General features: G+C 32.5%; 1 protein-coding gene across 1 annotated transcript in view; it reads right to left on the reverse strand.

The window, feature by feature from the left end:
- FMN2 (formin 2) overlaps window positions 1-15,516 on the reverse strand; it is a 331,660-nt gene that overhangs the window by 110,224 nt on the left and 205,920 nt on the right. Inside the window, exons 9-13 of the mRNA XM_033099694.1 lie at window positions 13,801-13,892; window positions 13,501-13,630; window positions 12,145-12,291; window positions 9,484-9,543; window positions 9,209-9,329 (exon numbers count right to left, since the gene is read on the reverse strand). Coding sequence (XP_032955585.1) covers window positions 9,209-9,329; window positions 9,484-9,543; window positions 12,145-12,291; window positions 13,501-13,630; window positions 13,801-13,892 — 550 coding nt within the window. The remainder of the gene's footprint in view (window positions 1-9,208; window positions 9,330-9,483; window positions 9,544-12,144; window positions 12,292-13,500; window positions 13,631-13,800; window positions 13,893-15,516) is intronic.

The raw sequence follows: 15,516 nt of genomic DNA on the forward strand, positions 1-15,516 counted from the left end.
AGGACCTCAGTCACAGAGAAGGAAACATTCGCATGGAGATTAGTGTAAATAACTTTAATCCCATGGTGACCTTGTACTACTTACAGGAAGACTATGCTTTCATATGATAATTTGCTTATACTGGGTCTCTACGGGAAATGGCATCTTATGACTTTTAATTAATCTAAACTGTCTACTGCACTAAAAGAAAAACACATTTTTGCAAAGTGCACGTTGTAACACAATGATGGATAATTTATAAAATAAACCTTAACTCAAAATATCAGAGGACTAAACCCTTTTAATAAGCTGTGGTTTTCTTAAGGCAGTCAGGTCAGAAAAGTAAGTGATTGGTGAAAATGAGGAGTACAACTGTACTATTTTATTTCTAAAATGAATAAATAGCAGCCAATCTTAGAATTAAATGCCTAACAACTTGATTTTCTTCTCATTTACTCTCCCTTCCACAAGGCAAAAGTACCACTGAAAGTAATGAAGATTCAAGAAATCTTCATTCAAGAGAAATGTCTAAGAATCCTGAGAAATGTTTATTTGAATTGAGTAAATGTACATTTGGTATCGAGGAGGAGACAAGAGATGAGAAGAGAGAAAGATACTGGAAGCTTCTTAACTTTGGAAAAAAATCATAAATGACAACATTTTTTTCAAAGCTTATGTAGAGAAATGTAAACATCTCAAACAACAAAACGGTAGAGTGACTTACATGTGCCCATAATCTAAAGAGATTATGGAGTGATACAATCTTTTTAGAAAGCATTTCTATATTACCTAAAAATTTTAAATAATTACTTTATACCACGCTCACTACCTCTAAACATCAGAATGATTTGTTCTTTCCAACTTCCTTTCTCCCCCTCCTTCATTTGTCAAAATCAATAGTATCTTTTAGTTGACTTCCTTCCTAAGTCTCCCAAATTCTATGCTTGCCAGAACAATACTTTCAAGACATAATTGATATCACTCCAATTCCCTAAATACAATACTTCAGTGGCTGGATATTACATATGGAATAAAATGTAAACTCCCTATAAAGTGTACAAATTTGTATAGGCTATGTGATCTCTCTCATCTCAGGCTCACTGTGTCCCAAGAATATAGGGGCATTTAGATGTTTCCTTTGCCTGAAATGTTTCTCTGTCCCCTCTTCATTCTCCTTCCCACCTATTCCAAATACACACACACCCCTCACCCATTTAGAGTCTTCCCTCCCAGCATGGCTATGCTGGCTTTGGGGGATCTGCTTGGTATATATCTCTATGGTTTTATCACTTTCTACTTCTCTGTACTCAGCCTGTATTTGAGTCACATAGGATTGCTCCCAATTCCAAGAATGCACTCATTTCACGCCACGGTACTTGATGATTCACCTGCTAAAATTTCCTTCCATAATTTTTTTTACCTGTAAAGTATTCATAAGTCATGACTCCATTCTAGTAGCAATTCCTAGCTCAAGCTTTCCTTAATCAATTAGGTAGCATCTGGCTTACTACTGTGTTTCCCCAAAAACAAGACCTAACCGGAAAATAAGGCCTACCATGATTTTTCAGGATGACATCCCCTGAACATAAGCCCTAATGCGTCTTTTGGAGCAAAAATTAATATAAGACCCAGTCTTATTTTCAGGGAAACATGGTACATTATAGTGTAATTATCTGTTTGTATGTTTGGCTTCTCAAGTACAAGGACCCATTTATCATTCATCGTTTCTCTCCAAGTATCACGCAAAGCATTTTAACAATAAAAGGTACTCAAATAAATGCCTATTCTGAGTTCAATTGTCTTTAAGGACAACACATATTTGGATAAATTTTGTTGACTTAAACCGGGCTCAGTACTTTATAGATATGCTTGATACATACTAAATTCCAATAAGAAAAATTATATGCATTGAAAATACAGCTCCACTGTTTTAGATGAGAATATAAGGATAATGAAACTTTGATCGATTACTTATAAAAATGCATGTTACATGAGACAGTTATACGTAATACAACACAAGATAGGGTCATATAGAAACGCCACATAAAATAAAGGGTCAACAACTAATGTGTGATTCTATTAGCACTCCTTCCTCTCTTTCATGTGCCATGCTAAAGCGCCATTTGAAAGATTCCGGTTCTTACCTATTTTCTAATTAAAATATATCTTAGAATAGGATTTTATGCCCTTGGATTTTTAGTAGGGAATAGTAATTCTCAACCAGAAAATAGACTATGGGAGGCACTAGGAGTGGGTGAGGTATATCAAGAGGCATATCAAAATTACTGGCATGGAGGCTTTTTCAAACAATATGTATACACATTCTGACCCTAGTTATGAATTCTCCTGCAATGAGCCAAATCTCACATATGAATATTTTGTATTCCTCAGATGTAAATCTGAAAAACCCATGATCTCATGGATCAAGAGACAACCAAAGCCCAAACAGTTGAAAAACTGGTGTCTTTGCTATGATCCTTGCTATGCTTAAAATTCTATTTTTATTTTCCGTGGACAAAACTTCCCTCATCTTTCAAAGTCCAATTTAAATATAAATTTTCAAGTGTATTTAATCATTACCTCTTCTGTGTTTCTATAGTATTGTATTTATATAAGTGAAAAAATACTTGCTATACTGTAAGTGGCTATTCCTACATAACCATTGGTCCTGGTATTAGTCTATGAGCTATGAGGGAAGGGTTTATACTTTTATTTTCTATTGATTTAATAAACATTTTTTGAATGATAATTAAGGTATTAGACTGTGATATCTGATTCCTTACTGATGTAAATATCATAAATTTTATTATTATGTTCTATCTTATGAGATAACCCACTCATTAAAATTTTAAGTTGCCTTTCTAGAAAGCATTTTGGTGATAAATATAAAGAATCTGGAAAACAATGTTGATTGCCTCAATCCAGTAATTACAAGAATCTATATCAAGGAAATAATCAGAAATATGGTAAAAAAGCTTATGAATAAAGATGTTCAGCACAATATTTCTTAAAACTAGGGAAAATTGGGAAGAGTCTAATTTCTTATAAGAATCAAATTACTAAATTATGGCACAATCATAAGATGGATTATTATGAAACTATCTTAAATGGATTTGAATTATATTAAACAACATGGGAAATGCTCACATTATAATTTCTATTGTGAAAAATATATAATATATAAAAGTGACTACAGATGTCAAGTCAACTGGAATGATGAATTAATTAATAGGCTGAGCCTTCCTTCTGTTGAAAACACATAGCAATGAATGAGAACATAAAGAGTGAACAAAACAGACACTGCTTTTAAAATATTAATATCTCCTTGGACCAGAAATAATAGAGAAGTCCATGTTAACAAACAGTGCCGAAGTGAGAGGTAACTGGAGTATGTGAGTGGAAGAGAAGGTAAAGATCTTGGCTTATGTAGAGACCAACGAAGGGAGAGTTCACACAGCAGGGAATGGAACCAGTCTTACTATTAGGAAACCCAGAGCTGTGCCTGGGCTCTCCAACCCATGAAAAGAGGATAAAAACAGTTACAACACAAATGCAGCCACATGCCTGGGGCAGTAAGAGAGGGCAGACACAGTTTTCCAGGCAAGATCTGAGCTGAGTCATTCACTAACTTGATGACTGAATCTGTAAAAAACTGAATCTCAATATGCCGACATTGTAGGAGCCCCAGGTTGCTGATAGGTTTGATTCTGGCCAAAGGCAGGCAAAGTCTAAGCAATTGAAAAATGTTAAGAAAGTGCAGTATTTGAGGTGTCAGAAGACTGGAGAAAACAAAGGACAAGCAGATTGTCCTTGATTGACAGTTTCTGTCACAATTCCTCAACACTTCAGTTGCAACACAAAAGCAATTACAGACAATACAGAAACGACTGGGTATGTATGACTATGTTCCGATTGAACTTTATTTACAAAAAGAGGCCTCCTTGAGCCCACAGGCTATAATTTTTCTAACACCTATTTTTAATCAACATTCCAACACCACAAAGAAAACTAATGAGTACAGAGACAGCTTATAACTATTACCAAATAAAAGATTGATTCATTTCAGATGGAACAAAAATATAGAAAATCCAAAAAGAACTTTAACATATTTTTATAAACATCAGAGATAAAGGAAAAATAATATATAAAACAATAAATTAAAGATAAAAAAAGATATAGTAAAAAAAATACTGGAAATCTGGAAACAAATTATCATGATTTAAAAATAGTTGCATTGTTAATATAAACACCATATTGGATAGAGTCAAAGAGAGAATTAATGAACTGAAAGACAATGTTGAGGAATGCATAAAAATTATAGCAAAAGGGGGTGGTTGTGGGTTTTTTTAAACAGGAAAGAAGTTAGGACACATGGAGGCCAACCAGCTGCAATGTACATATAAAATGAGTTCGAGGAAAAGGGGAGAAAAGTAATGAATATGTGAACAGAGAATTTTTGAGAATTCTTAAGACATGAAGGAAGACATTAGTCTTCAAGTTGAAAGTTCTCACTAAGTACAGAGAGATAATAAACTAACCAAATAAACAAACAAACAAATTCTTACTACACATATTAAAGCAAAGCCAGAGATGAATCAGAATACTGAGAAAATTATGAAAGTCACCAAAAAGACAGATTATCTATAAAAGAATAACAATTAGATTGAAAACAGAGTTATCAGTGATAAGAGAGGGCCAAAAAAAATAGTTATCTTCAAAATACTGATGAAAAATAAGTTGATCTAGAATTCTGTACCCAACAAAATCATCATTCAAAAATGAAGGGAACATATTTTTTTTTCATTGTTTTTGGGACTAAGAATTTAACACCCACCAATTGTAATCGAAAGAACAACCAAATGAGAAGGGGGAAATGGGATGTAGCAATGTTAGGATAATGACTGATTAAATATAATGCCAAATGTTATGGCCTAATGATTATAAAAATATCAGTAATTTTTAAAAGAAAAATGATAGGACTAAAAGTCTGGAAAAAACTAGAATAAAGATGAAAAATAGTTTAATTATAAGTTAGAATGCTCGAAAATGCCCATATTTGGGAAGATAAATATAATTAAATAAACGTATAGCATGTTATAAAATAATGTAAAGTAAGAAAATATGTTAACATATAAGACCAGCCAACACTTTAATAGAAAAGCTATGTATAGTTTCCAAAATGTATTGGAGGAGTCAGGGAAAGAATATTGAACAATTTGTCAAGATAGTATAAAACCAGAAGAACACAGAATGTAAACGTAAAATAAATTAATTATCCAACTATAAAGCAGAGAATATAGGAATGAACAAAAATTGTATGCATCATGATTCCAATGGTATAATTCACGCATGTTCAACACACATACACCAGATAAAAATATATCAAAATAGTCACATTATTTATCATTGGACTATAGCATTACAGATAATATATATTCTACTCTATATTTTTCAATGTTGTCTGATGTTCTTATGCTGAAATGATATTTATTTTAAAATCATAATAAAAAGTTATTTTAAAAGAAGCTATTGGTTACATCTGAACTGAGCTTATAACATTATTTTTTCTTTCCTCAAACAAAAAATAAATATCAGAAATTTACAATTGCATATATAACTGGTATAAACAAATATAAATCAATACAAACAAGTTTAAAGACAGGTTTTTACATCTATCTGGACACAGACATTACTTCAACTTGAAGATGAAGTTAATTAATTTTAAACATTTTCAAGTCATGTATTAAAGGTGGGAGAGGGGTAGAGGACAGAGAGAGGAATTTGCATGAAAACATTCATGTCTAGTTCCAGTAACCTAATTACTCAGTGCTCTGTACGTGTTGAGTTGATTTAGGTCACGTGGCAAGTGCTATAATTTCTACCCAAGAAAGACACTGGAACAGAAATCATCATCATTTGGCATGACTGCATATAGAAAAGCTGTTGACAGCCAGAAGAGATCAAAAGCAGATCAGGTTGCTTAACAAACTACCTGTCACTGAGCTCAGACAGCCAGAGGAGTACCCTGAAGAGTTGTGGAAACTTTGGGAACAAGTATATAAATCAAACACAGTGGATGCTCTTATAAAATGTTAACAAGAAATTCAGTTGTCTTATGAAATGTCTCAGCCATGACATTATTTTTCAGTCTTTCCTTAGAAATAAAAAAAATCAAGTCTCGAAGCAGAAGCAGAAGTGATACAGCCAGAGGGTGAGTGACTTAAAAGCTTTTCTCTGTCTTAACAAACTAATCGCACTACTTGTTCTATTTTTCGTCTTATGAATAGCCAATATTTATTGGCTATCAGATGGAATGTATTGAGATAAATTCTTTACGTACATCATCTCATTTTTTAAATCTTCTGAAAACATGCTTCAGACAATAAGGGGACAAGCTATTTGAATCTTCTTAGATGAATGAGAAGGAATCATTTTTAGTAGGCTACATTTATCAAAGTAGACATTATTTTTAACTATTTTCAAAATAACGTAATCTAATGATTTCTCATTTGACTCTCATTTAGTGAGATAAATGTACATATCTATTTATACCCATCTCATTCCAAAAAGGGACATGAGAGCATTTCATTTCATGCTTTGTTGATATGAAATGCTACATTCATGCCAAATCCTTCCCAGAAATTGAATTTAGCCAAATTTTAGCTCATAAGTTTTCCTTCCTTGTGTCATAAAACATCTTATTTTCTATACAAAAACCAAAATTGTGTAAAAGCAGAAAATAAGACGTATGATTAATTTATTATTTTTGTCAGTTTTTAAAGGATACCTCAGAGTTTGACAGCCTTATAAATAGCTCTTCAAGCTGTTCTCATTTTACAAGACCAATAATACATAACTACATTGCTTCATGAACTACAGTTTCATTTCCCCACCTTCACTGTAAGCTCCTCCATGTTTCTGTTACTAACATGGTACCAGGCTTGCATTTCTTAAAATGTATTGCACTGACTAGAGAACCTCCCAGATAGTGTATGAGAAAAGTGCTCTGTAGTCAAATAAATCAGAGAACTACTGCTAACCCGTCTTTCAGATAACATTGTGAATTCCTTATATTCATTTGGTCATGAAAACACTGCATTTCTAGGGCACCAAACTATAAGAAGCTATGGACAAACTCGAGAAAATACTATGGTAAGGAACTGCCATAGGTGCTAGATGAAGGAACAGGCCTTTCAGAGAGTTTGTCTATATTTATATAAAGAGTAAACCCTGCAGGTTAAAATTGTTAACTTCTGAACCCTCTGAAGCACTCACAAATTGCTAAGATACTCCTTCAATATTTAATATTCTGTGGTTACCACATTGCTCAAGAAGACAGGTGTACAAGAGGAAATATTAGGTTGGTGCAAAAGTGATTTAACAGGTTACAAACCATTGCAAAAACCGGAATTACTTTTGCACCAACCTGACAGTACAATGGCAGTGGCTACTCATCCTTTTCAACCCCACCATCTGGTGTTAGTTCTCTCTGTTTAGCTCTAAGTCTTGTGAGAACTTTCCATTTTCATGGCTACATGTATAGTTAATAGCTGTAGTAAGAAAGCCTGTAGATATGAAAAACAAATGAGGTAACATTCCAAAGTAACACACCAATCAAAGTAAACATAAATCTCCAGGTAGTAAGACTACCATTCCTCTCTTTTATCAAATCACCTGTAAACTATGAAGCTCTACTTTGCAAGACTTAATTGTTGATCAAAGTATGAAATATTTTCCTGCTATCCCAGAAATGCCTCTAGCACTGAGAGAGTGAGAGAGAGAGACAGAGGAACAGAGAGAAGGAAGAATTTAATAAGCAAACCAAGATATCTCATATAATTTTGAGATATGACAAATACTATACATGAAAAGTTTTTTGTTTTTATTTTTAAGGAGGGCTCAGCTCACAGTGGTCCATGTGGGGATCAAACTGGCAACTTTGGTATTATTAGCACCATGCTCTAACCAACTGAGCTAACTGGACACCCTTTTTTCTTTTTAATCGTTTTTAAAAAATCATACATAAATACATAGTGACACAGTATCGTACAAACATAACATCTTTTATCTATTATTTTTTAAAGACAAGGCACTAATTCTTGGGCTTAAGCAATGAGCACCCATATGTGAGGTTTTAAGAGACATCTAAGCAACAGGATTTCAGCGATGATTGTATCTTTGAATACACATTATCACCTACAAATGCCTGATATGCATCGGGCCCGTAATAAATGTTGCTGAGTGTTTAGGAACTACAAGCAAACTACTATATAATGTTTCTGTGTTGACTTTAATCCATATAAAAGCATCTATAACCAGAATATAGAACAACTCCATAAATGTGATTACAGATCAATATGGATAAGCATTTCAAAATTGCGGTGGAATCTCTTAAAAATTTATATCATCCTTTTGGTCTCTGCACAGGGGTAATCAAGTCTCTCCTTTTCATCTAGTAAGACAACATCAGTTGAAAATCTCACGTAAATTTATTCACTCCCTGTCTGTGCTTAATGGAGTTAGACAGGGGCTTAAATAGTTGAGGTGTTCTCAACTCCATAACATTAAGAAACTTCATAAAAAGGGGATAAAAGGAATTTTATTTATTAAAATAATTTTGAAAATTGTAAACTATTTGCTTTTGTGTAAATGTTACTTTTAATTTAGAAATATGAAGAATTTGAGACGCTCTTCAAAATGATTTGATATAACACTCCTGAATGAACAATAAAACTATACAGGCATGTGTTGTTGTTTTTTTCCCCTGTGTTGTTTTTTTTTTTTATCCCCGACCAAATATGTGAAAGAAAATATTTTGTCCCCATGAAAGTTCACAAGCTACAAAATCTTGAGCAAGTATATCAAAGGAGGGTTGGTTGGGAGGGACTATTCATCTTTTAACAATGACATGATAAATGTGCAAATGTTCTTGGCTATAAAGTGAAAATAAAATAGTCAAACTTGCTCCTGATGAAAGAGGTTGCTATTCAAATCACCAAGATACTATTCAATAACTAAATTTTCAATACATATAACTTCACAAATGACAAAATAATAAGATATTTGGTAAATTGTTTTCTTTTGCCATACCAAACAATTTTTATTTCTACAAGACTGTAAAGACTTTTTCTTCAGAAACATTGAAAGTTCTGTCTTTGCTCATGAAAACAGCATAAATAACAAACATGAGTTCATTAAGATTATAAAGTTCTTTAAGATTATAAATTACCTTTCAAGTCTTTCTTTAGTTTTCTGAGATCTTTTTGAAAATCTTCAAACTTCATCTGTGTGGCCTGAAAGAGGTCCTGGGGTTCTGGTAATGGAAAGACACACTGTTCTTTTCCAGCATCCTAATTAGCAAGAAACACATAATTTTTAAACAAATCAGGGTTAATATAAGTAAGAATAATACAACAGTAGCAACGGCAACACATCAAAAACAAACAATGCCAAATCATTAAATAAAAAATAACAAATTATGACTATATGTAAAAATTCTCTTACCTCATCAAAATTTCGAAGATAATAGGAAACGATATATGACAAAAGGCTTCTGCTATTGTCCTAGGTAGAAAGACCAAAGTAAAAATATGTTTTTTAAAATAGTAAGTATATAGTGTTAAATAAAATAAATTCCAGTAAATCAGCATATATAGATGAGAACAGTTAGAACGAAATGTGAAATTCAATATTTCAAATTATTTTAGTGACTGTATCTAAGGAGTTTAATGGCAGAGACTATCTTATTTTCCCCCCGAGTTCCCAGCTAAGGTCCAAGTGGAAGTATAGCTGTTTAAGGGTAGGGTCTCAACTGTAAATACCTTCCAATTTTTACTCTCCTTGGTCAGAAAATTAGTTCATTAACTTTTATGTTTTATTATTAAGAGGTATAACTACTATCTTAACTGAAATGATTAAATGTTGCCAGTATTTCTATACACTGGACCAGCAAATATCACTTCAACAGTTAAGTTTTACTGTCATGTTAGTACCTTGATTAGGGAAATAAAAAAGTTAAGTATTTTAAGTAATCAGAAGCTTTAAGAACACAAATACATATTATAAAGTGTGGAAACTAAGATTGTGGAATTCATATCAATGCACCTATAAGTAATGCAATGTATGTAGTTCTATAGCAAAAAAAATGTAAAATTGTTTTATATCTAAAGGTATTCAAAAAACAGCTTTTCATCTGATTTCTGGAACATTTGGAGGCATTATGTGTGTTTTTTGGGTTTTTTTGCATTGTTCAAATTTAGTACTAGGTAATCGGAATGTGAGAGATCAAATATATATTTTAAAAACAAACCCTATGATACTAACTACATTCCTTGGAATGTTGAGTCTAACCGTAATTTCCCCCATTTATAAAAAGAATATCTCTTTGCAATCAAGTTTGACATGATATGGTAACGTAACTATCAGCGACTTCTGTCATAGTAATATGTAGTAGTAGTACTAGCAGAGCTAGTCGTAGTAGTAATGATAACAATACTAACACAATATCCATTACACAGTAATAGGTAGCAATAAGGATAATAAAACATATTTATTAGAAAAAGGATTTGCTTGCAAAATGACTAAGCAACTTGACTTCAGTTCTCTTTCCTAACTTGATTAGCAGTATCTGAATCAGTTAACAAAAAATTTATTAAATGCGTACTGATTGACATGCTGAGTTAAAATTCTGAGTGATCTGAGTAAGAGCTCTGTCAATGCATGTCAACAAATAGCACTAAAGAATACAGTTATATTTGTATTGTAGAAAAAGAACCAAATCAGGAAGACCTTGCATGGTTCTTATGAGAATGCAATTTTTTTTTAAAGTCCTTCTTCTTGATTCATTAATCTTTATCTCAATTACTCCTTAAGTATTTAAATTAAAGGAAATTTAACTGATTGGGGGATTAAATAAGATATACCAACCAAATAAAAAAAATCCCTTATTCATATGCAATGATTATCAGAATCTACTTCAGATACATTTTTGTAAGTTAAACATTATGTCGATGTTATTTATATTCCAATGTTATTTGCAAAAGTTAGTTTCAATACAAGCAGTTGTTAAGAACTATTCAAGAACTACCATGTGTTTAGAGTGCTTTTGTTTTTGAACAAATGTGCTTTATAAGTTGGACATAATAAAAGTTCCTATGAAAGTGTATATCATACAAATATAATAGTATTTGAATAAATATAACCATAAAAATCACAAAAATTATATGTTGTTGGTGTTCCAAGAAGGGACGATGCTTTATTCCATTTTGGAAAAGCACAGTGTCTGGCATTTCATACAAGCCCAATGAAAGAAAGTCAAATAGATGTATGAGTGGATGTATGAATAAATAAGTTGTCGACCAACAGAAAACAAAATAAAATAGTATCTCTTTCTTATGAGGGAGATTATTTCATTATCTAGGAAGGACAATTTTATATATTTTCATTTGTATAATCCAATTGTTTACTTAAGCTTAATATTATGGAAACATATCCATAATTTCCTTCATCATACAGTTCTGTCTGGAGATATTTTTATCAGAGAAACAGAATTCTTTTATTTTCTAAATTTATAATCTTAGACTTTAACTCTAACCATTATGCTTGTTTCCCTAATATTAGATTTCTACTGACACTCTCATAATCGCTTAGATGTTAATTTTAAACAAACACAACGGTAGAAATAGGATCAAAATATAATCAGGCCTGCAAAAGGGCTTAGACATTCCCACACATACCCGTATCAAGGAGAGGAACAGAATCGTCTTTCATATTTTATTTAGAAACTACTTTCACTTGTCCTTGTTTTGCTTAACATAGATGGAAAGAACAAAGTAATGCAAATACAGTCTAATTTATGAGTCCACAAGGATAAATATTAGCAGACATGGTACAGAAAAAATGAAAAAGTAATCATTTTTATTTTAAAATATTGTCTATGCAATTATTCCTTAGGCATAGAACTCAAAACTACTCACTTAAGAAACATTACTATTCACCTAATCACAAATATATGATGACCATTACTTTTATCTAATTCAAAACAAAGAACATTTCCATCGTGGAACATAAAGAAACAATTATTACAACTGATTTGTAGTCAAACTTATTATTAAACAAAACATCTAATCCTCAATTTGCCTAGATACATTCATCAAAAATACTTACACTGCTTTTGACATCTTTCAGCTTCGGAAGAATGTCTAATCCAAAACCATCTGCCTGTCCCCGAGTCTTATTTCCACCGTTCATGTAGTTACCAAAGGCAAGAACCAAACCCAGAACCTGCATAACTCCTGGGCCATTTTTTAATGTCTGTAAATCAGGATAAAGAACAATTTCTTTCTTATACAAAGTTTTATTGGAACTATCTTAAGTCAGTTGCAGATATTCATATTATGTTAATAATTTGAGGACATATCCAAACTTTATCATTGCTCATTATTAGCTCTATTTGAAGAGGAATGTCTCCAAAATGGACTTTAAAAAAACTGTAGCACTAACAAGCATTTAGGTATGCTTTTGCAAGCTGAGAGATACCAATCTGGGCCATTTCTATGATGATTAATTGTAAGGAAAATAAATAGGGCGATCAGATAATATGACAACCAGTACAAAATAATGTCATTGCTATCAGCCTAATTGTACCTACCTCTGGAGCAATACACATTTTTGGCATAAGTTGTGGGAAACTGAGACATAGTTACAAAAATTAATTTCCAAATGTAGATTTATCCCTGAAAAATTCATACTCGCTTCTTCCAAAACAAAGTTTAACCTGAATTTGCGTGTCACTTCCTCTGAAAATGTGCCATTAATAAGACTTCTTTGCAAAACGGTTTACCACAACCAGAACAAATGGGGCTATTGATTTGTGACAAATTTTTTAAATGTCATTATTGGTAATTGCTGCCAAGTATTTATTCTTTGTTTTCAGAAGATCATACAGCTGTTCCTAAATCATTTGGTTGGAATCATTAACAATTTGTCAAGGGACCTTTCCAAATATGAAGGAAAGTAAATAAAATGCCTTCAAATCACATTCAATTGGCAGTTTGATGTGTAAGAGGTCCATGAAAAGTGAAAATTTTGCTTTGGCAAAAGCAGAAGGGACAAACAGCATTAGGAATAGAGACAGTGGAAATGTAATGGCTGTGTGCAATGTCAGAGGGATAGTGGATGGGGGAGGGGTTTGACACAGTGTGAGGGATATAAATGATAAATGTCTAACTATTACATTGTTTTGCGCACCTGAAACTAATAAAAAAAAATTTTTTTAAATCTCTGGAGGTCGATGCACGATAACCACATTTTCACAAAGTGGTCCTGGGGGGGCCAATGCGCCTACCCCAACATTACTTTGTTCTTGAAGCTCAGTCATAATATGTTGTCTGCCATGGGCCTGTTATCCTTCAAATTTTATGAGGGCTTCGAATAAAAAAAAACATTTTTGAAATGTGAACGTGACTGAACACAATTAAATATCAGAATCCAAGCTTTAACCCTCTATGTAACAGAACCCACCTCACACAGTTTCTGTAGTAATTCCAGTTTTCGACGAATTGAGCAAATGCTTTCTGAAAATGTGGACTGGAACAGGATGCAAAAAACTCGCTCTGAAAAGTTGGGGATTAACGACAGCTCATAAAGGAACCTAAGGAAATAAAGCCAAGTTAAGAGGAATAATATAACTCATATAAACAGAGGTTTATCCTCATATTATTTGTAACAATTACTATACACGGAAGACACTGCATCTTCCAAGTGGAAAGAGCGCCCCCTCGCCGCCTGGATGCCCACTGCAGGGTCCTGAGGTACGCTTACTGTTCAGGTTTGTCCAGAGACTTGGCGTTCTCCTTGTCTTTGGAGGATCGGCCGTGCTTTTCAATTTTTTCCAGTTCATCTGACTGTGCTCTCTGGAAATCCAAAGACAAGCTGTTTTTCAAAATCTGGTTAATTGAATCCCTTAGATAATGATGATCTTAATATAGCAAAACTCTCTATATTTTCTTATTTCCTAGCATCTCTTTGTAGTTAAGCTTGACTTAATTCATGAGGCATTTGAAAGTGTAAATATGTTTAATGCAAACCAGATTATCTCCAAACCTTCCAAATAATGTTATTGACTATTAGTGATCTGCAAAACATCTATTTATTCAAGCATACTTTAAAACAATACAGTCTTCCTCTCTTGCTTTTTGGTTGTTTATAATATTCTCCAAAATGCAAAAATTTCATTTAAAAGTGGTATTTCTTATTAAGGTGTCAATCAATTAAATTTGGAATTAATTTGATCCTAAGGTTTGTCATAAGATTTTTAAAGAAAAAAAAAGTACTTATTTAACTATTGCAATCATTGTTTATGGGTATTTTTTTCTTAGGGGAAAGAAAAATGCACTTTAATTAGTAAGTCATGGAAAAAAAATAAAAGGTTTTGATTTTTCTGCTGAATTTTGTTTTTGACACAAAAAAGGCTCCAGGCTTTTTTTCTTCCTAAGTGTCTTCTTTCAACCATTTATAATACCAAGCTAAAAATGTGTCAGACTAAATTTGTTTCTTTATAGGAGAAAATCTTCTGTATTTTAACATAATGTAGAAGACTATAAATGAGGAGAGGTGCAAGTCTATTCTTTATGGAGAATTGGGATGATTTTTATTTGTAGTCTTGTGTTTGTTTGTTTGTTTTTTATATAATTTACAAGATGTTTCAAAGCAGTCAAATCTACTTTCTAAATGCATTAACAAGTGTGAATAAACTACCACATTTTGAGTTTCAGTCTAGTCCTCAGGACTTAAAATCCCTTCAACATTATTTTAGAGACTACATATTTCACCTAAACAAAGCCATGTTCTGCTTTGTATTCACTGATCATTTTGAAATGCAGGTTTTCGGTTGATGGGGTTAGCTAACAAAAACTAGTTCCCCAAAGGAAGCTTCTTTTTAGCAGTAGAAGAGAATTTGATGACAAATCAGTGGATCTGCTGAGAATTTGATAAATTTTGCTTCTGGAATGTAATACAACAAAAGGATCCAAAGAAGTAAAGAAGGTGCATTTAATGCAAATATCCCAAGCTACTCCAAAAATTTAGAAACTTCTAGAATTTCAATAGCATAGTAATCTTACTTTTTTCCTCCAGTTTATTGCAGCCTTGCCCATGAATTTTAGGGGAATAAATGCCACCTCATTTATTTATAGTTACCACATGTAAGAATGGGCCCCACAGATGCTATCATAATACCACTTACAGCCAAGTAAAAAGATGGCCCTTCAGAATGACCAAACCCATCTTTCTGGCAAACAAGTAACGGGAGTAATATTATAAAAGAATATTAATGTCAAGAACACTGATAAGGCAAGGGCTGTTTTAAGACACAGGATCACACCAAAGTACACCATATAAGGCCATCCAATCCTTACAATCCCTTTATTATTATTATTATTATTATTATTATTATTATTATTATTATTATTATTATTATTATTTAAATGAGACCCTCTACCAGAGCAATTAGTCTGCTATCTTTAAACCCAACCACAT

Source organism: Rhinolophus ferrumequinum, chromosome 27 (assembly GCF_004115265.2).
Source record: "Rhinolophus ferrumequinum isolate MPI-CBG mRhiFer1 chromosome 27, mRhiFer1_v1.p, whole genome shotgun sequence".
NCBI lineage: Eukaryota > Metazoa > Chordata > Mammalia > Chiroptera > Rhinolophidae > Rhinolophus > Rhinolophus ferrumequinum.